Source organism: Salmo salar, chromosome ssa20 (genome assembly GCF_905237065.1).
Source record: "Salmo salar chromosome ssa20, Ssal_v3.1, whole genome shotgun sequence".
Lineage (NCBI taxonomy): Eukaryota > Metazoa > Chordata > Actinopteri > Salmoniformes > Salmonidae > Salmo > Salmo salar.
The window spans coordinates 53,128,590-53,154,314 of NC_059461.1; the positions used below are offsets into that span (position 1 = coordinate 53,128,590).

General features: G+C 42.1%; 1 protein-coding gene across 2 annotated transcripts in view; it reads left to right on the forward strand.

The window, feature by feature from the left end:
- Positions 1-1,815: 1,815 nt before the first annotated feature.
- Positions 1,816-25,725, forward strand: part of LOC106580804 (immunoglobulin superfamily member 11) — a 97,804-nt gene continuing 73,894 nt past the window's right edge. Inside the window, exons 1-2 of one of the 2 annotated variants that reach the window (XM_014162254.2) lie at positions 1,816-2,432; positions 24,782-24,811. In XM_014162254.2, the coding sequence (XP_014017729.1) occupies positions 2,372-2,432; positions 24,782-24,811 (91 nt within the window). In that variant the 5' untranslated portion in view covers positions 1,816-2,371. The remainder of the gene's footprint in view (positions 2,433-24,781; positions 24,812-25,725) is intronic. The other variant, XM_014162255.2, reaches the window with a different exon arrangement.

Here is a 25,725-nt window from a genome sequence, read left to right on the forward strand (position 1 = left end):
TTGTATTATTGACTGCATGTTTGTTTATTCCATGTGTAACTCTGTGTTTGTGTCGCACTGCTTTGATTTATCTTGGCCAGGTCGCAGTTGTAAATGAGAACATGTTCTCAACTAGCCTACCTGGTTAAATAAAGGTGAGAAGAAAAAAAATAAATATATATATATATATATATATATATATATACCCAAAGGTTTCCTCAACAGGGGATAGTGTTAAAAGTGGGACATAGGTACAGTGCATGTTCAGTACAAACATATTGTACTCTGACTATGCAGTGTGAAGATAGGAGTCCATTCCTTGTCTAACCTGAATTGACCTAGTGAGCAGGTGCACTGGCCTGGAGTAAATTCATTCTACAAAACTAGGAAAAGCAAAGCTGCACAAGATGCATGACACAGCAAAAGCCAGGCAGTGTTTCCTTAACATGGCATCAATATTCAAGTGGACGTGAACTCTAACAGGGGTTGTCAGGAAAGAAGAATTAAAACATTTAACGTACATATCTTGCTCACATTCTTAATCTTTTATATCGGACGGAAAAAGAACAATGGAGCGATTGCAAAATGTATCAATAATAAATCAGTGTCTTTGGATGCTGCCATTTCTGTATGGTAACTCCTCTATCACACTTGGCTGTATCCCTGTTGGGATGCATAGGAGTGGAGATGAACAGATGGGCTGTATATCTTCCTAGTGAACTTGTCAGCAGAACTGTAGGGTCACTTTTCATTTATGCTTTCATGGTTTATGAAATGAACATGACAGTAGCTTCTAGTAAAAACAAACAATGGTATGCTCATATGTACGGTGTCGGCTACTGTATACACTGTCACACTTGTATTTAAGAATAACTTGAGTGTTACTGCTTTCTCAAATCAGAAGGTAGTGACCAGGGGTGCTTTAAGATCCAGTATTCATAATATCTGATAACATACGCCAGGGTTCTATAAAATGGCGGCAGTATGTCAGAAATCAAACAGTCTGAATGGCCTCCGGTATAAATAGCTACTCCTTACGTTGCTCAAGTCAGGAGTGACAGACATATGCTTTGGAAACCCCTGCCAACAACCCCAGGCAGTACGGAAGCGCTGGCCCTTGTCACGCCTTCTCATCTCCTCTCATACATTTTTAATGACTCAACAGTCAGAAAAGTTGAATAAGGGAAAAAAATTTCATCAAATGTTTGTCTACAAAACCTTGACAGATTTTTTAAAAAAAAGCTGTTTTTTATATCTAGATTTGGCCCAGAAGTGCTCAGGCTTTATGCCTGCAGTGTTTTTAGTGAAACACAGGGAGTATTTTGTGCTGAGCTGTGTGTGGTAAGATCACGTTTTGTTCAAGAGAACACATTGACAGTTGCCTCCCTTTTGAAAGCTGTTGTTGTGTGTTGCTGGCTTTATAATATGGGCGGTGGTGACAGAAAACTGTCAGCTTGAAAAACTAAACTGTGTTGGTTTGCTGTTACAGGTATGAAGAAAACACCTTTTTTGAAATTGAATTGGGCTTGCACTTTCTGAAAAGCTTGTCACTTCTGCAGAATTAAGATGGGCATGAAGGCTGGATCAATCAATCAAGCAAAACTTTCAATAAACCAGATAAATGGTAACCTGGCAAGTCCATAGCCTTTATCTACTTCATATCAGCTTTTATTCAGCACGTGCATTGCATGCATAATGCAGTACATCCTTATACATTGGAGCTGGCTTCTACCGTGCACTGCGGGATGCAGTTGCCTACCAAGCACATACAGTGGCTTTTCTTTTGTCACCAGAGGGGGGCATTACTACCTCTAGTCTAGACTGGCGTCACTGGTCTCCTGGCAACAGTACGGGCGAGTTCTCGATCAAGGTTCCAAATAGAATGCTGTACAGAAAAGGAGTGCATGTTTAGCATTGATAACCATGGGCTTGCCTTGTACAAGAAGAAACAATGACCCTTTAAGAAATGATCACGTTTCATGTCTTCTGTGAATTTGTATATACTACATCAAGACTGCCGACAATTTTCAGAACGTGCGTAATTGATTAAATGGAAAATACCAAGTGCTGTCAGCTGACAAAATAGTGCGAGTGTGCGACCAACAAAAAAAAACAACACTGAAACGAAAAGAAAGGACGTCCAAGAAGGAGCAGCGGTTTAGTGTGGCGTTAGACTATGATGAGATGCAACCTTTTGTTGCTCTTTCTACTTTTAGAAAATGTAACATTTTGTTTTGCTACATAAAACGCATCTGATTATCGCGTAAACCACTGGGACTGTATTCATGTATGTTGTTTCGAGAGACCGTTACTTTCCATCAAATAAACTGTGAAATAACGATTTACTAAATCAAGAAGCCACACAAAACGACTTGCCAAGTACTTACGAACCATGATTAAATTCCATAATTCGGACCTATGGATTGCTTGGCTGGTTTTATTTTGCATGGAAGGTAAGACATTTATTACTTTAAAAAGTTTGTAGGCCTAGCTACTTGTGTGACATTAAACTGCCCCTCCCATCATAACACCATGAAGAAGAAAACATATTATGGAAAAAATAATTGACCATAATTGATTATTTTTGACAAATAAGATTGGCCTACCCAACCATTTTTTAATTAATGTTTTATTATATCAATGTGATCATGAGGAAATTATTGGGATACAATATTGCATTTGTGTAATCTATGATTGTAATATAGGCGAATTTGGAATTACAATTGTGCCATGGAAGCAACCTCGCTAAGAGCGCATGCCATGCTTGATCCTTCCCTTAATATTTGAATCTCTCTGTAAACCCCCTCCATTCCAGCACATTCTAAAGCAATGATTTAGAATTACTTTGTTTAAATATGTTTTCCCATATCGCATGAAAATCACTTTTGATTGCTTTCATATCCACACGATGGGCGTTTTTGGAACATCGGACAGGGAGCCCAAATCTGTATTCTCTTTTATAGTCAATGCCGTGGATACGGACTGAAACATGTCGTGGAACATTCAGTGTTGGTCTGAGATAGAAACGAAGGTCCATCCAGACGGCAAAGGGGTGCAACGGATAATCCGCGCGATTAGGAAGAGCACTCGATTGATTCCCTGTGACGACGCACCTTGGCCGCCTTGTTGTTGTAGCTGTTCAAGCACAACCTCATAAGAAGTTTTCAGAATATAGATGGGAACTAGGTGGGGGTAGACGACAATAATATACAAAGCTAATGATTCATATTTAATTAATCTTTATATTTACAACAAAGTATGTCCAGAACAAGTTGAAATGGCCAATGTTTGTGGAATATATTCCCAACATGTACCTGCACCGTCAGGATTCAGTCTCACATGTTTGTGTATCACAAAGTGGCACTGTGAATTCTTGTTTGATCCAATTGAGTGCTAGATATTGAACATAACTACTATACTTTGGTATGTTGTGTGTGATGGCTGCTGTCATCCTTATTCAATAGTGGACTGAGACAGAGCATCCTTCTCCCCATCCCTTCTAAGTCTACTCGTGTAATCATGTCTCACTTTATCTGCTCTGTGATCCAGTGGAAAATGCAAGAGTTCAAAGGATGAGGTGCAGCAGTTCTCCCTTGTACTCCAAAGAGATGGTTCATACTGCACAATGTATCCAAAGGAGACGCATAACTGAACATAAATTGTCAATTTACTTTTGAAATATGTTCTCTATCTATGTAGGTGTTTGTCTCTATAAATACTGTAAACTGGCAATAGATTTCTTCTCTGATGTCTGCTTGTTTCTGCTGTATATTGATATTGACCTCCCCTGGGTGCAATGTGCATCTCAGGAATCATCACTCATTGATGTGAATTGATCCGATCAACTCATTATCAACTTCCTGAGTTACATCTCTAGTATGGTAAAGCTAGGTCTGTTGATATGGTACTACTGGTTTGTTGGGGTAAAGTGTTCGGGTGAAGAGGAGATATACAGTGCACTCTATTGGCCCGTGTTACTTCAGCGTCAATTTCCACTGGGCACAAACTGGTTGAATCAATATTGTTTCCATATCATTTCAATGTTGAACCAATGTGGAATAGACATTGAATTGACGTCTGTGTCCAGTGGGTTGTCTCCCTGTGCTGTGCTGTGGTTTCTCTTTAGCTGACTGTGGCCGTTAGTTTTCGCTAGAACTCCCCTGTGTCTGGAAGAAAGCGTGTCACAAGGGAACTCTCCACGCAAGTGATGCCGGACAGTCCCCTTTACACTCGAGTTCACTGAAGGTCCCTTCAAACTGTCAGCCTTAGTTGGAAAAAAAGCCTGTCTTCAAGCAAAGCCTTCATACATAATGTTGCATTCCTGTCAATTAGCTAAGGCCAGGCAGACCAAGTACAGACATTCAGATACATGCAAAGCGTAAAGTGATGCAGAAAAAGTTAGATGTTAAAAAATGCTTTTCCAGAGCTGGTTCACTTTTAAAAGGACAGAATAAATGGCGGATTGGTTCTGCTTGTGAAATGATGCCCAGGGCCATACCCAGAGTGTCTCTCCATGGCCGGCTCTAAAGATTTCACCAGATAGCTGGAGGGCTGGAGAACCAATCCGGCATACTGATCAATTCTGCAAATTAAATGTATCTGAAGTTGTGTTCCTGAACTTTTCAACTAGTTGTTGTTGAATATAATGCCTTTTAAATTGCCTGGTTCCACCAGTGCCCCAATGTAGTGGCTTCTCGTTTGAAGTTCTCCACACCCCATGATTTAAATGCTGTGTTGGGAAGATGAGGAGTCGGCCTAGGCGACACATACAACAACAAAAAAAAGCAGCAATGAAAAAACTCAATAGCAGTAAGGTACTTTATTTGCATCAATTTAACCCAGATTTCTTGGCAAAAAAAAAAAGAGTTTCTCTGCAGGTACTGTAAGCTTTAACCCTCCAGATATCAACAGGCTTTCTAAATTACCATAACCCAAGCAAAAGTAGGGGTGTTAACTGGGTGTCTTGGCTGAATTCCCTAAGCTGCCATGGCCAGTTTCCTCTACACTGCGACTCTTACCCAAGTCGTTGTGGTAATTTAGAATAAGTTCAATCAACTTACCTGCCAAAATCAAGGTAAACAAATAGAACAGACCTGAACAGAGAAATACGACTGACACGGCAGAGGTATCCCTGAAAAGAGAAGCACTCAGGGGAGAGAGCTGGGAAAGCAGTGCTCAGTGACGCAAAACAAACTGTCTCTGTAATCATCTGTGATCCTTCATGATGACTCTCCCTTCTAAATGATATTGAATATATGATTTCAATAATCAAGTACGATTTATACTTTAAATATGTGCTCAAATAATTTGTGTTCGTTTTTCCCCACTAAAAAGGAGCAGCTGGAATGTGTGTAGGACAGATGGAAGTTTCCACCTCGATTATTTTAAAGCTAAAAATAGCTTCTCAAAAATGTAAAAGACCTTTGGGACTGCTTGAAAAGTTCATGTGCATGAGCGACAGAGACGAGCGAGGAGGACGAGCCTTCAAAAGAATGCTGTGATAGCTGGTTCTGGGGAGATGTATGAATTAATGATGGAGATATTTGAGAGAGAGAAAGCACTGGCAGACATTTGCCTGCTTAGGACTTTACTAACAGTACCCAAAAGAGAAGCTTGCGGTGGTTGACCCGAGTTCATGCCCAAACACCTCGGTCCAATGTGTGGTCATTGCTGTTTGGGATTCGAGGGTTTGGTAGCCTAGCTGTTAAGAGCTTTGGGCAAGTAACCGAAAGGTCGCTGGTTTGAATCCCCAAGCTGACAAGGTGAAAAATCTGTCAATGTGCCCTTGAGCAAGGCACTTAACTCTAATTGCTCCTGTAAGTCTTTCTGGATAAGAGCGTCTGCTAAATAACCAAAATGTAAATCTCATTAATGTCATCAAACCGAGCTGGGATTAAGAATACACACACTTCTATTGGCTAGAGATAGATAGGAGAGTTTGTGTCAGAAAGGCAGTGGATTCGAACCCTTGCCCGAGACGTGCTGTGTGTTCTGAAGGTTGCGGCTCTAACCACTAGGCTGCATGCGTACGGTATGAGCATCTGTCCACAACTTCCTGTTTGGACACTGTTGGGAGTGAGGTGAGGGACGCATTTGTGGTTCACACACTAACCTGTCTTTTATTGTGGATTCCCTGTCCCCGTGCGTTGCTCCCAGGGGTTATACATCTTTTAGGCGGATGTTGTCGTCCTGTAGTAGCATCCAGAGAATGCCCTCAACTTTCCGTTTTAGATTTCCAGCTTCAGTGGCTTGAAATTTGATGGCATTGCACGGGAGTGTTCGAGAAATGTCCCGTGTCTATCTATCTCTAGTACAGAGACAGTCTTGTACCGTGCTTTATGTAGATTGCTACTTTAGTGCTGTAACCTTGGTTCATAATTTTTAACACCAACGTAAAATGTAAAGCTTACATGGCAAGCATTTAAAGGCTATCATGAAACTTCCCAGGTGCAATTCTTATTCATAACATTTAAACCTACAATGCCCATAAGACACTTTGCCTCCTTGTACGTTAGCCTATCATAATCCTCCAATAGTGTCTGATAGAGGATTGTTATGTATCAGGGCATTAGCAAGGGTTGTTTGTTTAGAAACCGAGGGGTCAGGGGAATCAATGGGTCAGAAGGTAGAGTAGTGTGCTCTAATTCCCTTGGCATGGCAGTGAGTGAGCATCCCAGAGGTTTAATGCTCTCCTGCCCTGGTATGACCACATAGCTGCTGTAATCCACCTCACATACTGGCCACCAACCATCATCACTTTCTAAATGCATCGTGTCTGCATGTGAGCTTTTTCTCAGGTACAAGGATTCATTCAAACTCAAACGTGAGTTTATTCGAATACACATTGCTACCATGAAATCCAAATCATCATAACCCTATAGACTAGAGGGAATAGAGACATGACCTCTTGAACCTGGTAGAGCTGACGATTGGAGGTTATGCCCCAGACCATAGTAATGGCTTCCAATTCCGAGAGTGATTTTCTGTGGTTGAAGACCATTATGTCCGTGATGAAACAACTCAATATTACACGGCTCGGGTGAAAACAGGAAGACCAGGAAAGTGTATTGACCAGATAATTGCCATTCTCAATATATAGAGGATAATTCATATTCTTCTGAATGTAATTTAGAAAAATTGCACATAGTTGCACCCAGCGTGTCGTCTGGCGCTCTGTAACGGTGACTTCCGCGTTTCATCCCTCGAGGTACGGTTACGGACCTCCGTCAATAACTTTCATGTGCCTGGGAAATACACTTTCACTTTAATATATTCAGTGTGCCAGCGTGAGGTGTGCAAAATTTAAAATGCTTTGAAAAGGTTTTTCTTTTTATTGTCATTTCAATGTTAGAAGCTTTTAAATGTTAATGGAGGTGGTGTGCTCTCACTGATGGCTGTTTGGCTGTATGTGATGCAGCCAATGGCTACTGTATGTTTTCTTTTTACTCCAGAAAACCCAACTCAGGGGACACTAGGTCAACGTCAGTCAAGTGTCACTGTGCTACAAAATGCCTTGTTTGTCAAGATAAATATCACTTTTCAACCTCTGGAACCGGTCGTTCTATTGCAATTTCATGATGTTCCTCTGACATTAAACACAATTAATAGATATTTATACTATTCAAATTCATATCAGATTAAACATAACACCAGTATTTTCTTTAATGTTGCTGTGATTTTCTGATGCTTAGTTTGAAGGAAATCTGTAAAGGAATCATCCAGAGAGATCTTCGGAGAAGCAGCAGAATATAGAGACACTCTGCTGCATTAAACATGCCACCAGCTTTTCACAGCCATAGGTAATTCATAACCTGACTGGGTGTTATGCCTCTCTCTCTCTCTCTCTCTCTCTGCTTAGCCCCATATCTTATGTTAAGCCTTACGAATCAATGCATTTGTCAAAATAAATGGTGTAGCTTTGATGTAGTGCTTCATAAAGCCATCGATTCGCAGGCTTCCACCTAAGAAGATGTATGTTACCTAACCTAGAACTGAAGAATATATCTTCAAAAGATCTCAGAATGTATACAGCACAGATTCAGTCTAGTTCTTGAAATTCAAACTAAACATGAATTAGGTTGTACCTAAGTGATAGACAGCGACTAGCAACGGTATATTTAGCATGCTGAAGAAGTTTATTACATGATATTTTACTTCTCCACCAGAGGACAGCCAGGTTAATGTGTGCTGAGTGTCTGAATTGATCCCTAGTGGTGTGTTGTCTACACAAAGTTTTCACAAGTTCCCTTTTCTCACCCACTTAAACACGAGCCAAAATGGCTTTCCTAGGCTGAGCAACATTACTAGAGTAGGAATGAGCACGTCAGGTCTGATGCGTGTTAGAATAGCGGAGTGATGCTTGTTCGTCAAATTTCTGCCCTGCTACAGCTGCCCCGGTCAACTGTAAGTGCTGTTATTGTGAAGTGGTAGGTCACAAAAGCTCACAGAACGGGACCGCAGAGTGCTGAAGCTAGTTGTGCGTAAAAAATAATCTGTCCTCAGTTGCAACACTCATTACCGAGTTCCAAACTGCCTCAGGAAGCAACGTCAGCACAAGAACTGTTCATTGGGAGCTTCATGAAATGGGTTTCCATGTCCAAGCAGCCGCACACAAGCCTAAGATCACAATAAGCAATGCCAAGAGTCGGCTGGAGTGGTGTAAAGCTTGCCGCCATTGGAATCTGGAGCAGTGGAAACACGTTCTCTGGAATGATGAATCACTCTTCACTATCTGGCAGATCGACGGACGAATCTGGGTTTGGCTGTTGCCAGGAGAACGCTACCTGCCCCAATGTATAGTGCCAACTGTAAAGTTTGGTGGAGAAGGAATAATGTTCTGGGGCTGATTTTTCATGGTTCAGGCTAGGCTGCTTAGTTCCAGTGAAGGGAAATCTTAACGCTACAGCATACAATGGCATTCTAGACAATTCTGTGCTTCCAACTTTGTGGCAACAGTTTGGGAAAGGACCTTTCCTGTTTCAGCATGACAATGCCCCCGTGCACAAGGCGAGATCCATACAGAAATAGTTTGTTGAGATCGGTGTGGAAGAATTTGACTGGCCTGCACAGAGCCCTGACCTCAACCTCATCAAGCACCTTTGACATGAATTGTAACGCCGACTGCGAGCCAGGCCTAATCGCCCAACATCAGTGCCCGACCTCACTAATGCTCTTGTGGCTGAATGGAAGCAATTCCCCGCAGCAATGTGGAAAGTCTTCCCAGAAGAGTGTAGGCTGTTATAGCAGCAAATGGGGGACAAACTCCATATTAACGCCCATGAGTTTGGTGTGAGGTGTCCAGATACTTTTGTTCATGTAGTGTATCTATCAGCTGTAATATTAGTAGTGTCACAAATCCCTGGTCCAGTGGTGTGTTACCTATTAGTGTGTGTTATCCCACAGCAGAAAGGATTTAGATTCAGGCTATTTGAGGGGCTTTAAGCTAATGTTGTGCGCAAGTAACACATGGACGCAAGACAATGTGTAAAATATTAAAGTGCTCCTCTGTTTATTTGCCCCAAATCGTTCGCTAAGACAGGCTTTTCGGCAGATTACAACCCTCAGTTCCCCATGCAGTGATTTATAGATTATAGATAGCTTTGGGTTTATGTATGCACGAGACCCAGTGGACAGCAAGCCTCTTTGGCCCTACCTCACGTGAACTAATTATCACCTCTCTCTACCTCCCTTCGTGTTCTCCTCTTTCCCTCCATCTCTCATCTTTTCTCTCCAGCCACCATCGTTTCTCTTTTTCTTCCCTCTATCGTCACACTTCCTGCTCCTCCCCTCTTCGCTCTCCTCCCTCTGAGCCATACTTCACTCCTCTTCTGTGGATCTCGAGCAAAAATCCATCACAATGTTATGGCCGTGGGAATGAGCTAATGACTAGAGTTGAATCCCTGGTCCTGAGTGCTGTCTGTATAGGTCCTCTGTGGTTATTTTTCAGTTGTCCAACATGCAATACACAGTGTGAACAATGCAATTAACATCAATCTAGTCAATTTGGGTAATTAGCCATGCGCAATTAAGACTATCCCTGCATGTTATCACAACTGTAATTATCCCAAACCAACAATAACCATGCAATTACATTGTTGTCCCATCTTTCAATGTCAACACGGAGAGTAATTCCTCTGTTGATAGATATCGGAGGGAGTGTGTGTATCCATCATGCATCACAACTGAGATGTCCCCTCTCCTTTTTAAAAGAGAAGACGTGTGCCCCAGTAATCTCTCCTTCTTCCTAAAGTGCACACTCATTCACTACTGCCCACAAACTTAAAAGCATTGGATTGGTGTTGGAATGAGTTTTCATATACCTGTCATTTCCTTTCAAATCTACAAAGGGAATTTAGCAATTATTCTACTTCATATTCATCATCTCCAGCACCACCCCAATGTGAAAATGTTTGTTTTGTAGTAAAAAAGACAATGGTTTCCAATGACATCATCGGTGTGCATCGTGTGACGTTAACCAATTATGAGTTGGAATTGCCTACTAATTGGTTGATGATGTCATTGGAAATGCATCTTCCTCTATCTTTTTTACCCCAAAACATAGAAACGCGCCATTTTCACATATGTTGATGTTGGGGTAGTGCTGGAGATTTTACATTTACATTTTAGTCATTTAGCAGACGCTCTTATCCAGAGCAACTTACAGTAGTGAATGCATACATTTCATTTCATACATTTGTTTTCCGTACTCGTCCCCCGTGGGAATCAAACCCACAACCCTGGTGTTGCAAACACCATGCTCTACCAACTGAGCCACACGGGACCAACATGGCAAGATGGCGAATATGAAGTTGTACAATTTTGAAAGGTCCCTTTAAGTGCACAAGAAAGGACAGATTATTGGAACACAACCAACATCCTCATTTAGGACCTAGAGAGGAAGGCCTGTTCAGGTTCGTGGCCCATAATCAGTGAGTGAATAACAAGCGATCAATCAACCTCCCATGTGCGTACAAGGCTGACATTTTCCCTTTTAAAAATAACATGGGTATTTCATTACACTCTCCTGATATAAAAAAAAAAACATTGTTGGGTCTGAGGTTGTTCTGAGCAGGGTTTTCAATACATTGGAAGTTTGCTTCAGCTGTCCTATTGCAATTGCCTATTGACTTTTAGCTGTGATTAAAGCTTTAGGAGAGTGGTGGGTGGTGGGTGCAGAAAGCGATGGCTTCGCTATTAGAGGGAACATAATAGAAAATTGAGTTTAGTTGAAAACGGCAGAGAGCCCCATTGAGCCAACCGTCATTTTACTCCCACAGCCACAAGAGATGCTATTTTCAATTGTTAAAAATGGCGCCTAGATAAAAGGGTAAACGCTCATTCAACCCAGCTATAACTGATTATATGGCTATGCATGGCAAATTTACTGCAATTTTAATGAATCCTTGTTCAACAGTCGGATGAAAAATGCATTACACATTGGTATGCAGATGAGCTCCTGTGATACTGTGTTATAGTCATAGTTAATAAACCATTAAAGGGGAGTTGGTTTTAGCTCAGGAATAAACTGCATACTTCCCTTTTGTTGTCTGACAGACACTCCTCAGGAGAGACCAGTTGATTGTAGATAGAGGTCAAAGTGAATCCTTTAGAAACGCATGCATGGTTGAGTCACCCACCGAAGCACATTTCACACACACGACTGCACAGCATGGTAAGGGCTGTACTGCCTCTCTGCCTCTATCTTGAGGAGAGTCAGTCAGTCCGTGTACTGGCACAGTGCAGCAGGATTACAAAGGAAGGAACTACAACACTTTGCTTGAGCTTCCTCTACCCACTCTACTTTCCTCCTTTGTGGTAACAGACTTGGGTTGAAATAGTATCTGAAATAACTTCAAATACCTTAGCTGGGTGTCATTGAGCTTGCCTTTTTGCAAAGGAACCAATATAATAGCTTCGAAACGGCAAGCCCTGCCCATCTGGTACTCCAGGCAGGCTAAAGCAAACTCGAAACGTATTTGAATTATTTCAAATGGTATTTGAACCCAGGACTGCCGTGGTATTGGGAAAAACAACTCTAAGTAAACATCTGGAGCATACCACCATGTGTTAAATCCTCTGCTCTAAGACCATTACCTCTCGTTTGCATGCTGTCAGCCGCCTCTGTAATTTTGGGCAGAGGGTTCCAGTCCAAATGCTTGATTATTTTTTTTTGGCCTGGGGAGCAGTGGTAAAAAATGAAAAGGCTTCATTGTCTTACACCCTGCCTACAGTACCGAGGACTCAGGTGGACTGTGCGTATAAAAATAGAAACGAACAGCCGTGACGTGTTTGGAGAAAATCACACATGCCACAGATGATATTCAAAACAGCATTCCAATACAGCATTCCAATACAGCCTTTTACAGTAGGAAATATACCAAGGGTAGCTGTGTGTTTTTCTTTGCTGAAAGACAGTCCTCTGGAAAGCCTCAGTTCGTTCAGAGCTTTGTGAAATCCTTAATACCCTCGCTGTCCCTTGGCACTGTCAGGGTCCCGTTCCAACTGGTCTCCTTGGCGATAGGTCTTTGAGAGAGGGCTAGCTGGTGCCAGGACACTGGGGGTTTTGATTGTCCTGCTGCATGGCTCATTATCATCTGAATACATCACGTTTCCTGCCACCATGGCACAGGAACAAGAGGCCCCCTGTTCCACTGGACAGAGCCTGGGTGAAGCCTGGACCCAGTGTGGTTAGTGGGTTTCTTGGCTGCTTGGCACTTTTTACCACATGTTTGTGAGCTGCTGCTGTATCCCGTCTCCTCCATTATTTCAACCTGTAGATCTGGTGCACGATATTAAAGGGATGGTTTGCTGTTTTGAAGTTACACCTTTTTCGACTTTCCTGAAGGGAACTATCCTTTTAACCTGTCTCGGTGGTGTTTCTCTGCCAAAGTGATGCTGTAAGTGCTAAAACACTACACAACCTTAACTTTAGCCTTATTAACTGAACCTACCCAGGGCCGGCTCCAGGAATTAAGTTCCCCGGCCCAAAGCGAACACTGTCTTGTTTTAGTAACTCAGTCAGGGTTTCAACTTACTGTTGAATAGTAGCAAAATGTAAGTTAGAAATTTGGTTGTGAATCAGCAATTTTTCTCTTGTTATGTCAGTCACTGACAATCACTCAATTAGTCATGTCAGCTAACAATTTTTAGATTGGTAAGTTTAGTCTAGCCAGTTATCTAAACTTGTAGTAATAATGGCTGTATACCAACCAGGCACGCAGGGCACGTGCCCAGGGGCCCTAACCTCCAGGGCCCCCATTGATTTTGTTAGTCACTCTCACTTAGATATCATTAACATGGCATTAGAATTAGCAAAATGTGTAGAAAATTGCAGAAAATATGCTTTAAAACTGTTAAACAATGGCAAAATGGATATAATGCAGGAAATTGGCTTTAAAATGGCAAAAATGTATCTCTGCCCCATGGCAAAATGAGTAGAATTGCATAAAATGTGTTGTAAAATTGTGTGTGTGGGGGGGGGGGCAAAAGGCTAGAGCTGGCCCTGATCATGCCGACAGTGACTAGTTCTCCTATACATAAGACAAACAGCAAAGGGGCCCCTGGGTACTGTGTGCATTCCCAGCCTCCATAACACTGTATGAGGCATTTTACATTTACATTTTAGTCATTTAGCTGATGCTCTTATCCAGAGCGACTTACAGTAGTGAGTGCATACATTTCATACAGTACTGGTCCCCCGTGGGAATTGAACCCACAACCCTGGAGTTGCAAACACCATGCTCTACCAACTGAGCCACACGGGACCAGGCTGTGGATTTGTAGCAGATTGAAATGTTACACATGTCTGTCTACCATGCAGGTTAGATATTGGTGAAGACCGTCTATCTTGCATGCAAGGCATACAGAGTAGGCCCAAGTATTTCTTCAAAGTACCTGGATATGTTCGGTTATGTCCATGATACCAGGCAGATTTACTTCAAAATATCTTGTAGCTTTCATTCAGCAGAAAAATGGTGGGTTCCGTACACTTAGGGAGCAAGTGGGTGGGCTTCATGTATAATTGAAAATTGTGTAGAATCATTTTATATTAACTGCAGATCTAGCACACAAGAGATAGAGGGTGAAGATGGTGCTGGAACCCAGAGACATAGGGGAGCTAGCAGGCACTGTGCATAATCATGCAGCATACACCACCCTGTGGGTTCCCTCTTTAAGCTTCATCTCCTGTGTCTGTGTGTGAGTGTGTTTCTCTGTGTGTGCGCATGCGTAGTTAAGTGCGTAAGGTTGTGTGCGCGTGCTTGTGTGTGTGTGTACAGCCAAGAGATTTAAAGCCCAAGGCTCCCTCATGTTCTGATCTCATGCTGTAATTAATGTTAACCTCTGATTAAGGCAAATGTAATCAGTCAGTCTGACTGGTATTGTGGGCTCCTCATCACCAGTCTTGGCAGATTACTTGTATCCCTTGTTCTCAATATTTTCCTGGCTGTGTCCAAGTCGGGGTCTCATTGACCTTTTGACATCCTTTTCCTTTTAGAGTCCTTATTACTGTTGATCAAATCAAATCAAATGTTAAAATCAAACTGTATTAGTCACATGTGCCGAATAGAACAGGTGTAGACCTTACAGTGAAATGCTTACTTACGAGCCCCTAACCAACAATGCAGTTTAAAAAAATACAGATAAGAATAAGAAATAAAAGTAACAAGTAATTAAAGAGTAGCAGTAAAATGACAATAGCTAGACTTTATTAGGGGGGTACCGGCACAGAGTCAATGTGCGGGGGCACCGGTTAGTTGAGGTAATATGTACATGTGGGTTGAGTTATTAAAGTGACTATGCAAGATGATAACAACAAAGAGTAGCAGCGGTGTAAGAGAGGGGGAGGGGGCAATGCAAATAGTCTGGGTAGCTATTTGATTAGGTGTTCAGGAGTCTTATGGCTTGGGGGTAGAACCTATTTAAAAGCCTCTTGGACCGAGACTTGGCGCTCCGGTACTACTTGCCGTGCGGTAGCAGAGAGAACAGTGTATGACTAGGGTGGCTGGAGTCTGACAAATTTTAGGGCCTTCCTCTGACACCGCCTGGTGTAGAGGTCCTGGATGGCAGGAAGCTTGGCCAAAGGGATGTACTGGGCCGTTCATACTACCCTCTGTAGTGCCTTGCGGTTGGAGGCCGAGCAGTTGCCATACCAGGCGGTGATGCAACCAGTCAGGATGCTCTCGATGGTGCAGCTGTAGAACCTTTTGACGATCTAAGGACCCATGCCAAATCTTTTCAGTCTACTGGGGAATAGGTTTTGTTGTGCTCTCTTCACGACTGTCTTGGTGTGTTTGGACCATGATAGTTTGTTGGCGATGTGGACACCAAGGAACTTGAAGCTCTCGACCTGCTCCACTGCAGCCCCGTTGATGAGAATGGGGGCGTGCTCGGGTTCTCTTTTTCCTGTAGTCCACAATCATCTCCTTTGTCTTGATCATGTTGAGGGAGAGGTTGTTGTCCTGGAACCACACGGCCAGGTCTCTGACCTCCTCCCTACAGGCTGTCTCGTCGTTGTCAGTGATCTGGCCTACCACTGTTGTGTCATCGGCAAACTTAATGATTTACATTTACGTCATTTAGCAGACGCTCTTATCCAGAGCGACTTACAAATTGGTGCATTCACCTTATGATATCCAGTGGAACAACCACTTTACAATAGTACATCTTTATCTTTTTTTTTTGGGGGGGGGGGGGGTTAGAAGGATTACTTTATCCTATCCCAGGTATTCCTTAAAGAGGTGGGGTTTCAGGTGTCTACGGAAGGTGGTGATTGACTCCGCTGTCCTGGCGTCGTGAGGGAGCTTGTTCCACCATTGGGGTGCCAGAGCAGCGAACAGTTTTGACTGGAATGATGGTGTTGGAGTCGTGCCTGGCCATGCAGTCATGGGTGAACAGGGAGTACAGGAGGGGACTGAGCACGCACCCCTGAGGGGCCCCTGTGTTGAGGATCAGTGTGGCAGATGTGTTGTTACCTACCCTTACCACCTGGGGGCAGCCCGTCATGAAGTCCCAGGATCCAGTTGCAGAGGGAGGTGTTTAGTCCCAGGGTCCTTAGCTTATTGATGAGCTTTGAGGTAACTATGGGGTTGAACGCTGAGCTGTAGTCAATGAATAGCATTCTCACATAGGTGTTCCTTTTGTCCAGCTGGGAAAGGGCAGAGTGGAGTGCAATAGAGATTGCATCATCTGTGGATCTGTTGGGGTGGTATGCAAATTGGAGTGGGTCTATGGTTTCTGAGATAATGGTATTGATGTGTGCCATGACCAGCTTTTCAAAGCACTTCATGGCTACAGACGTGAGTGCTACAGGTCGGGAGTCATTTAGGCAGGTGGTTTGCTTAAAACATGTTGGCATTACAGACTCGGACAGGGAGAGGTTGAAAATGTCAGTGAAACAGCCTCCCGGGTGGCACAGTGGTCTAAAAGCACTGCATCGCAGTGCTAGCTGTGCCACCAGAGACTCTGGGTTCGAGCCCAGGCTCTGCCGCAGCCGGCCGCAACCGGGAGGCCCATGGGGCGGCGCACAATTGGCCTAGCGTCATCCGGGTTAGGGAGGGTTTGGGATATCCTTGTCTTATCACGCACTAGCGATTCCTGTGGCGGGCCGGGCGCAGTGCACGCTTCCGGGTTGGATGCGTGCTGTGTTAAGAAGCAGTGCAGCTTGGTTGGGTTGTGTTTCGGAGGATGCATGGCTCTCGACCTTTGCCTCTCCCGAGTCCGTACGGGAGTTGTAGCGATGAGACAAGACAGTAAACTACTAACAATTGGATACCATGAAATTGGGGAGAAAAAGGGGGTAAAGAAAAAGGGGAAAAAAGAAAATGTCAGTGAAGACACTTGCCAGTTGGTCAGTCCATGCTCGGAGTACACATCCTGGTAATCCGTCTGGCGTCCTTGTGAATGTTGACCTGTTTAAAGGTCTTACTCACATCGGCTGCGGAGAGCGTGATCGGACAGTCTTCCGGAACAGCTGGTGCTCTCATGCATGTTTCAGTGTTATTTGCCTCGAAGCGAGCATAAAAGTAGTTTAGCTCTTCTGGTAGGCTCGTGTCACTGGGCAGCTCTCGCCTGTGCTTCCCTTTGTAGTCTGTAATGGTTTGCAAGCCCTGCCACATCTGACGAGCATCTGAGCCAGTGTAGTACGATTCGATCTTAGTCCTGTATTGATGCTTTGCCTGTTTGATGGTTCTTCAGAGGGCATAGTGGGATTTCTTATAGGCTTCCGGGTTAGAGTCTTGCTCCTTGAAAGTGACAGCTCTAGCCTTTAGCTCAGTGTGGATGTTGCCTGTAATCCATGGCTTTTGGTTGGGGTATGTACCTACGGTCACTGTGGGGACGACGTCATCGATGCACTTATTGATGAAGCCAATGACTGATGTGGTGTACTCCTCAATGCCATCAGAGGAATCCCGGAACATATTCCAGTCTGTGCTAGCAAAACAGTCCTGTAGCTTAGCATCTGCTTCATTTGACCACATTTTTTATTGATGTAGTCACTGGTGCTTTTTTGTTTGTAAGCAGGAATCAGAAGGATAGAATTATGGTCAGATTTGCCAATGGAGGGCGAGGGAGAGCTTTGTATGCGTCTCTGTGTGTGGAGTTCTCTCCCCCCCGTGAAAAATACAGATGAAAACTCTTTAGGTTGATAATGTGGTCTACAGCTTATGAAGGCGAGCAATAGCTCGAAACTTAGATATCATGCACCAGCTGTTATTCACAAAAATACATAGTCCGCCGCCCCTTGTCTTACCAGATGCCGCTGTTCTATCCTGCTGGTACAGGGCATAACCAGCCAGCTGTATGTTGATAGTGTCGTCGTTCAGCCACGACTCTGCGAAGCATAAAATATTACAGTTTTGAATGTCCTGTTGGTAGTTTAATCTTGCGCGTAGGTCATCAATTTTATTCTCCAAAGATTGCACGTTTGCTAGCAGAATGGAAGGAAGTGGAGGTTTATTCTTTCGCTTACGAATTCTCAAAAGGCAGCCCGCCCTCTGGCCCCTTTTCTCCCACCTCCTCTTCACGCAAATCACAGGGATCTGGGTCTGTTCCAGAGAAAGCAGTATATCGTTTGCATCGGGCTCGTCAGACTCATTAAAGGAAAAAAAGGATTCTGCCAGTGCGTGGTGAGTAATCGCAGTCCTGATGTCCAGAAGTTATTTTCGGTCATAAGAGATGGTAGCGGCAACATTATGTACAAAATAAGTAAAAAAATAAGTTACAAACAAAAAAACACATTCGGTTTGGGACACGTAAAACGTCTGCCTTCTTCTCGGGCACCATTTTTCAGATCAATATCTTTTGACATTGGCAGACGATATACGGGTATTTAATGGCAGTGATAAGGGGTAACACATGCTGTACAGTGATTTGTGTGTCTTTTGGTAGGCCTATGGATTTACCATATTTTGCTATTTAGGATGCTTTTTATATACAGAAACATTGGCATTATGATTAATTTGGGGTGTGTTTTGGATAAAATTATTGGTGGTGCTGCCTGTCCACACAAAAACAAAGGAAATATTGCACAGTATATTTTTGTTAAATATGTATGTGTTCATTTAGGTGCAATATTTCAGCAATATTCAAAGGTCTGATCATCAATGATTAATAGTCGTTGTGCTGTAATCTAGGTTAGGCCCCAAGAGGGAGTGAAGATGAAAAATAAAACAAACAAATCATTGTGTATAAAGAAAACAACATGTTTTACTATCCAGCCCAGATCCTGTTAATTATAAATAATATCACAATAATAAATGTACATTTGAATGACGAAATGACCAATAACGTGTTTACTGAGGGTTTCTGCATCAGACGACGTCATTACACACACACACACAATTAAACAAACAAGTTAATACTTACTCCTGAAATAAACAGCTTAAATTTTGGCTCCTGAAAGAAAATCAGGTGCAAACACCTTGAGTCATGAATTCATGTGTGAAACTACAATCAAGTTTTGCTAGTCTTTAAACGCTGTTGTTATTTTCAAAATATCTCCTAAGATTACAGGGGAACTTAACACGCAGGACTGTGTTTTACAGGATTCCGAAACAGAACTTGAAAAGAACTGGATGAATGAATGGCAGCATCCTACACAGTAACCAGCGGAGCATGACCCAATAGCCACTCATGCTATTGAGAAGATAGCTTTATAAACCAAACCAATGGGACTTGGTCATGTGCACCATATGGGATGTGCTTGCAGATGAGGGATGTGTGATCAGATCGGTTTCATTGACAACAGGAGAGAGTACAAGCATGAGAATGGTCTGTTTTTAGAAATGAAGGGTTCATAGACGAAGGGCATCAGGACAGGGCTGTCAATTCTGTGCTAATGACCTGCTTTAAGCTTGCAGGTCATTATACAATCTGGTCTGGAAAAGACTAAGGAACTGACCCGATAGCATCATACTGAATCTATTTATATTACTGTACCGCCACATGGAATCCTGCCACTGCAGTTGTAACATGTTGATGTCCACTGTCAAGCTAAGATTTAATTTAACATGGTTTACCTGGCGGGGCGACCAACAAACACCAGTAACCTTTAAACCATTTACCAAAGTACTCTAAAGCCAGTGGCGTTCTCTACCTCTCAAATTATATCTTTCTGTGCTGTCATTTGTTTACATTGTCTTGATTCATATGTTTTAATCTCCTTTTAAAACTTTACCTAGAGTACCTCTGTGAACCATACAGTCAGCAAGGGATAATTTGCAAACAGATACTTGTGCTACTAATTACAGGACTGTTGAACATGAAAACAGATACTCAAAATGAAAACAAAAAATATCATCAGTTTTGGCATTTCTTAATTTATCTCAGTGCTTCGTACCTGTAATTTATTATTTTATTTTTTTATTTCACCTTTATTTAACCAGGTTGGCAAGTTGAGAACAAGTTCTCATTTACAATTGCAACCTGGCCAAGATAAAGCAAAGCAGTTCGACACATACAACAACACAGTGTTACACATGGAGTGAAACAAACATGCAGTCAATAATACAGTAGAAAAATAAGTCTATATACAATGTGAGCAAATGAGGTGAGATAAGGGAGGTAAAGGCAAAAAAGGCCATGGTGGCAAAGTAAATACAATATAGCAAGTAAAACAATGGAATGGTAGATTTGTATTGGAAGAAAGTGCAAAGTAGAAATAATGGGGTGCAAAGGAGCAAAATAAATAAAGAAATACAGTAGGGGAAGAGGTAGTTGTTTGGGCTAAATTATAGATGGGCTATGTACAGGTGCAGTGATCTGTGAGCTGCTCTGACAGTTGGTGCTTAAAGCTAGTGAGGGAGATAAGTGTTTCCAGTTTCAGAGATTTTTGTAGTTCGTTCCAGTCATTGGCAGCAGAGAACTGGAAGGAGAGACGGCCAAAGGAGGAATTGGCTTTGGGGGTGACCAGAGAGATATACCTGCTGGAGCGCGTGCTACAGGTGGGTGCTGCTATAGTGACCAGTGAGCTGAGATAAGGCGGGGCTTTACCTACCAGGGTCTTGTAGTTGACCTGGAGCCAGTAATGTGGCGAGGAAGTTAGAGCCAGGGTTCTAGCAGCTGTCTCTATGGTAACTGACATTCTCTTTAAGGTGCTTGGGTGTTAGCGGCAAATTGTTTGCCTGGGTAATGGCTTGAAATTCTCACAAGTGCTTCAAAGGTCGGAATTAAATTCAAAAGGGAACTCCAATGAAAATTGCCTTGTTCGGTTTCTATTTAGAAGGGCTTGTGTTTCAGCCTGTGATTGTCAACTGTTTTCAAATGTTCACGTTTGCAACCCTGTTCTTTAATGTCATTTTGACCACCATAAAAAAGCACTTTTAGACATTCTACAGTACATTCACATTAGGCATAAGACTGACACACCTGAAATAGAACAGGTCTGATGATGTAAATGCTGGAATGAGATTTACACACAAATAATTATTGAACATTAAATCAGAATTTGTGATCCAATTCTGTGAGTCATACGATCACATCTCTGAATATCCATTGAAATCGACAGTAATTTCTTATGTTTCATTGCAGTTATCATTCATGGTAGAAAACATCGTAGCTATTTGCCTCGATTTGCACCCAGTAATCTACCGAGAGTCCCTCTCTCCCCAGTAGCCAATGCTCTTGAAGATAGCCTATTTCAGTCAGAGCACTCTGGCCCAGCATGACAGATGATGAAATGATTGCCCCTTCGTCTCTGAAATGAGAGCACTTTAGCGATACAGCAGGTACTATTAAAAGCAATGGTGATAGCCTGTGAATGTTCTCAGTATACGAGAAGCGAGGCAAAACGTCAGCTTTACATCTCGTTGCAGAAAATCTAGAAGATTATTAAAGGAGTCTGCTGTGCTTTAGGTGAATGTTCCACTCCTGGAGCCATGGGGGTTTCAAAATGCTCATTTACATCATATGGGGAATTTCTGACAGGCATCAATTGAACACTTGAAGATGCCCATGTCCAGAATATGATGCTCCAATCTTTATCCAATGGTTGACTATATTTTATTTCACATTGATTGTGTAATGGCATTTGAAGTGAGCGGGAAGCGTACCTTGCATTGGAAAACAATAACATTATCTCAAATGCAGTGTATTATTTACATTGATACCGATTTCTTTGGCTGTCGACGTGGAAAAGGGTGATGGGGAAGTCATTTCTATGATGCTCCCTCCGTTACACAATACAATAGCTGAGAGTGGAACATTTCCCTTAATAAAAACCCACAATGGTGCTCTTAGGGATCTAGAACATGCAGTGTTTAGATGGAATGCCTAATGCACTATAGGGCTGTTATTGGTATGATGGGGCTCATTCCAGTTTCTAAGGATTCCACTCTAGGACTGTGCGTTTCAGCTCGGTAGAGAATCAAAGGTTCTGTATACTGTCCCACAGAGCAGGGTTCAGGAAAGCCAGTGTTTCACATGATTCCGTTCACTTCATCCAGGCTGCCTCGGTTAGAGCCAACCAATGTAGATGTTGTGTGTTCTCCTGGGCCGTTGGATCTATGGGCGCTGCGTGTGGGAGGGCACTTAGAGAGGTTCATTTAACACCAGTGGAGAGAGCGGTGAAGACTTCACCATATTGCAGTCTCTAGTTAGAAACGTTCTAGTGTATCATAGGAGAAGAGCCTGTTATTAGCCAGATGTATCAAGCAGCATGCCAAGCTTTATAAACCACAGGAGAGCTTTATCTCTCTCTTCAGCAGTTACTGTAACTACAAGTAATATGCTGTTTGTTATAATGCATCTCCAGATTAGGGAAATGTTAATTTAGGGAAGATGGGATAAAGGGGAACGAGAAAAAATGGGGTTGAAGAAAATATCCTCCGTTGGCAACATACAGTTGAAGACGGAAGTTTACATACACTTAGGTTGGAGTCATTATTAAAACTCGTTTTTCAACCACTCCACAAATTTCTTGTTAACAAACTATAGTTTTGGCAAGTCGGTTAGGACATCTACTTTGTAAATGACACAAGTAATTTTTCCAACAATTGTTAACAGACAGATTATTTCACTTATAAATCACTGTATCGCAATTCCAGTGGGTCAGAAGTTTACATACACTAAGTTGACTGTGCCTTCAAACAGCTTGGAAAATTCCAGAAAATTATGTAATGGCTTTAGAAGCTTCTGATAGGCTAATTGACATAATTTGAGTCAATTGGAGGTGTACCTGTATTTCAAGGCCTACCTTCAAACTCAGTGCCACTTTGCTTGACATCATGGGAAAATCAAAAGAAATCAGCTAAGGCCTCAGAAAATAAATTGGAGATCTCCACAAGTCTGGTTTATCTTTGGGAGCAATTTCCAAATGCCTGAAAGTACCACGTTCATCTGTACAAACAATAGTATGCAAGTATAAACACCATGGAACCACACAGCCGTCATAACGCTCAGGAAGGAGACGCGTTCTGTCTCCTAGAGATGAACATACTTTGGTGTGGAAAGTGCAAATCAATCCCAGAAAAACAGCAAAGAACCTTGTGAAGATGCTGGAGGAAACGGGTACAAAAGGATCTATATCCACAGTAAAACAAGTCCTATATCAACATAACCTGAAAGGCCGCTCAGCAAGGAAGAATCCACTGCTCCAAAACCGCCATAAAAAAGCCAGACTACGGTTTGCAACTGCACATGGGGGACAAAAATTATACATTTTGGAGAAATGTCCTCTGGTCTGATGAAACAAAAATAGAACTGTTTGGCCATAATGACCATCATTATGTTTGGAGGAAAAAGGGGGGTGCTTGCAAGACGAAGAACACCATCCCAACCGTGATGCGGGGGGGCGTTGCTTTGCTGCAGGAGGGACTTGTGCACTTCACAAAATAGATGGCATCATGAGGCAGGAAAATTATGTGAATATATTAAAGCAACATCTCAAGTCATCAGTCAGGAAGTTAAAGCTTGGTTGCAAATGGACAATGACCCCAAGCATACTTCCAAAGTTGTGGCAAAATGGCTTATGGACAACAAAGTCAAGGTATTGGAGTGGCCATCACAAAGCCCTGACCTCAATCCTATAGAAAATGTGTGGGCAGAACTGAAAAAGCATGTGTGAGCAAGGAGGCCTACAAACCTGACTGTTACACTAGCTCTGTCAGGAGGAATGGGCCAAAATTCACCCAACTTATTGTGGGAAGCTAGTGGAAGGCTACCCGAAACGTTTGACCCAAGTTAAACAATTTAAAGGCAATGCTACCAAATACTAATTGAGTGTATGTAAACTTCTGACCCACTGGGAATGTGATGAAAGAAATACAAGCTGAAATAAATAATTCTCTCTACTATTATTCTGACACATTTCACATTCTTAAAATAAAGTGGTGATCCTAACTGACCTAAGACGGAGTTTTTACTAGGATGCAGGAATTGTGAAAAACTGAGTTTAAATGTATTTGGCTAAGGTGTATGTAAACTTCTGACTTCAACTGTAGGTGGTATTGCATTAGCTTGCATTCCTCTGCGATGCATATTAAATAGGAATGTTCTAATTCCCATAGCATGCATTATTAAACACTTATCAAAATGCAGATGCAATGTATGTAATAAATATTTGTTATCATGCACTTTGTGTATACAAGCTGTGGGGTAGATAGATATCAATAAGTATTATTATGATTATGAAAGCCCTCCAGTTCTTATAGAAACTAGACTTCATTTCCCTGTATCATGACGCCTGACCCATGCCTGTAAGGTTAACTCACAATGTGGTCAATTGCAGCCAATCGTAATGGTGATGGCACTGGTCATTGTATTGGCACATTGTGGAAAACCAGTCAGTGGTGCCATCGAGTCATTTTGATCTGTTTGGCATACGATTCACTCAGTGGTGCTTTTTCCCCATTTGCAATGTGAGCTCTGGGATAATGCGGGTGATGGGGGCAGATCTATGAACTGTAATTACATTACCTACTGTACCGGGAGACGTTTTTAATTAAGTATCCCATGTCAAACAGCATATGGAAAATACATCTATGTATTCTGGCGGCAACAAATAGAGCAGGGTGCATTGAGTTAGCCATCAATTAGTGTTCCTTTCTTTTTCCAGGGCTCTAAAATCTGACTCCCTTGACTGCATGAGCTCAATAGAACAAGAACAATTACACTTGACAAGGTGCCCCACCAGGAATTCACTGCAGACAGGGTTGCATTGCCTTTTGTAAACCAACATCTGTTCGTGTTCTTGAAATCCATATTTGCATTACTTTATCTTTACAATGTAAAGGCCTGAGCTCTTTTACATGCATGCTTGGGTTTGCTTCAATACTCATTACGTTATTTTCTTGTTATCTTTTCTCAGGTTCAAGATTTGATCTGCACACAGGAACAGGTACCTTTTTCAACACAGTTTTAGATTATTATTGAATAAATACCACGATGATCATTGATTGTGCAGAATCCATTCACTAAGAGTAGGGTGAAGTGGTGGAGACGCATTGGAATGCATGATGAGAACGTCGCTCGGATGTTCAGGGTGTGACACTAGTACTGTCAAGGGCACTGTTTGAGTTAACACCTTTTTTAGGAATGGTAACTCATTCATTTGATTAGAAATTAGTCACATTCTTCCCCTATGTACTGTTAAAGCACTAAACTTTATATAGCCAGGTCTATAATTATTGGCACTAAAAACAAAGGTCAGCAAAAAATACTTTATAAATAAATATTACAAATACTGAGCTATATTGTATGCTCAACATTTTTGGGAAATTATATTATTTTATACTATTGCAATTGCTCAGAGAAAGATCATTTGTTTAATAAGAAGCAAAACAATATCTGGTCCTGGGGCCCTTGTTAAGGTAAATGGCATCACAAAGTTGACCTAGTATTAGGACATTTTACCCAGAAACTTGATGCTTGGTCATAAGTGGATCTTTTCCAACAAGACAATAACCCAAGCACTAATCAAAATCCACAAAGAAATGGTTAATTGACCACAAAATCTACATTTTGCAATGGTCATCTCAGTTTTTGGATATGAACTCCATTGAAAAGCTGTGGTTTGAATTGAAGAGGGCAGTCCATAAGAGCAGACAAAGGATATAAAGGATCTGGAAAGATTATGTATGGAGGAATGGTCCAATATCCTTCCCAATGTGTTCTCCAATCCCATAAAACATTTTAGAAAAAGGCTCAGTGTCGTTATCCTTGCAAGGGGAGGGTGCTAGAGTATCGAAAATAGTGGTGCCAATCATTTTGACCTATCTTTTTGAGATTAGTTTTTATTACTTGTTAAACAAA